The sequence below is a fragment of the Etheostoma spectabile genome, chromosome 16 (genome assembly GCF_008692095.1).
Source record: "Etheostoma spectabile isolate EspeVRDwgs_2016 chromosome 16, UIUC_Espe_1.0, whole genome shotgun sequence".
Taxonomy (NCBI): Eukaryota; Metazoa; Chordata; class Actinopteri; order Perciformes; family Percidae; genus Etheostoma; species Etheostoma spectabile.
Genome location: NC_045748.1, coordinates 13934875 through 13935395, shown reverse-complemented (window position 1 = coordinate 13935395; position 521 = coordinate 13934875). Strand labels below are relative to the sequence as shown.

The 521-nt window shown below is 37.4% G+C and overlaps 2 protein-coding genes across 3 annotated transcripts in view; both read right to left on the bottom strand.

The window, feature by feature from the left end:
* Window positions 1–521, bottom strand: part of aif1l (allograft inflammatory factor 1-like) — a 27838-nt gene that overhangs the window by 987 nt on the left and 26330 nt on the right. The window lies entirely within an intron of this gene.
* prkaa1 (protein kinase, AMP-activated, alpha 1 catalytic subunit) overlaps window positions 1–521 on the bottom strand; it is a 9672-nt gene that overhangs the window by 1177 nt on the left and 7974 nt on the right. For both annotated transcript variants that reach the window (XM_032540062.1, XM_032540063.1), the window contains one exon: window positions 120–246. In XM_032540062.1, coding sequence (XP_032395953.1) covers window positions 120–246 — 127 coding nt within the window. The remainder of the gene's footprint in view (window positions 1–119; window positions 247–521) is intronic.

The following is a 521-nucleotide window of genomic DNA, read 5'->3' as shown; positions in this document are numbered from 1 at the left end:
TTTTTTTTAACTCCAAGGCTTTGATTATTTTTGTAAATATGAAACATAAGAGCAATCATCAATTTTTCTGTGTTTTTCACTCACATCTTAATAAATACAGAACAGTAGTTAAAACTTACCGTCTATGCTACGGAAGTCGAGGAGGTAGGTTCTACTGTCCACCTGGTAGAGTTGAAGGCTCATCTTGGTTTGCATCCCAGTAATCGGATTCTTCCTTTTCACACGTAGATAATAAGGATTCACAACCTGGAAGAGTTTACAATAAATCAATCAATTTCAATTTGTTACATTAAATCGTATGAGGTATAATTCCATTGTGAACGGTTATCCCATCAGCAACTTGATTCATCATAAAGCAGAATGTAACCGCCAGACTGACAGAAAAAGAGTCACAGGGTAAAATGGCCCCGGCACTGCGGGATCTGATGTGAAGGGCAAATCTCTTTAAAAGGTACTCTGATGCCACTAATTGTTATTTACAGTTAAAGGCGTTCTAAGCAATGTCACACGTGTTTTAGGCT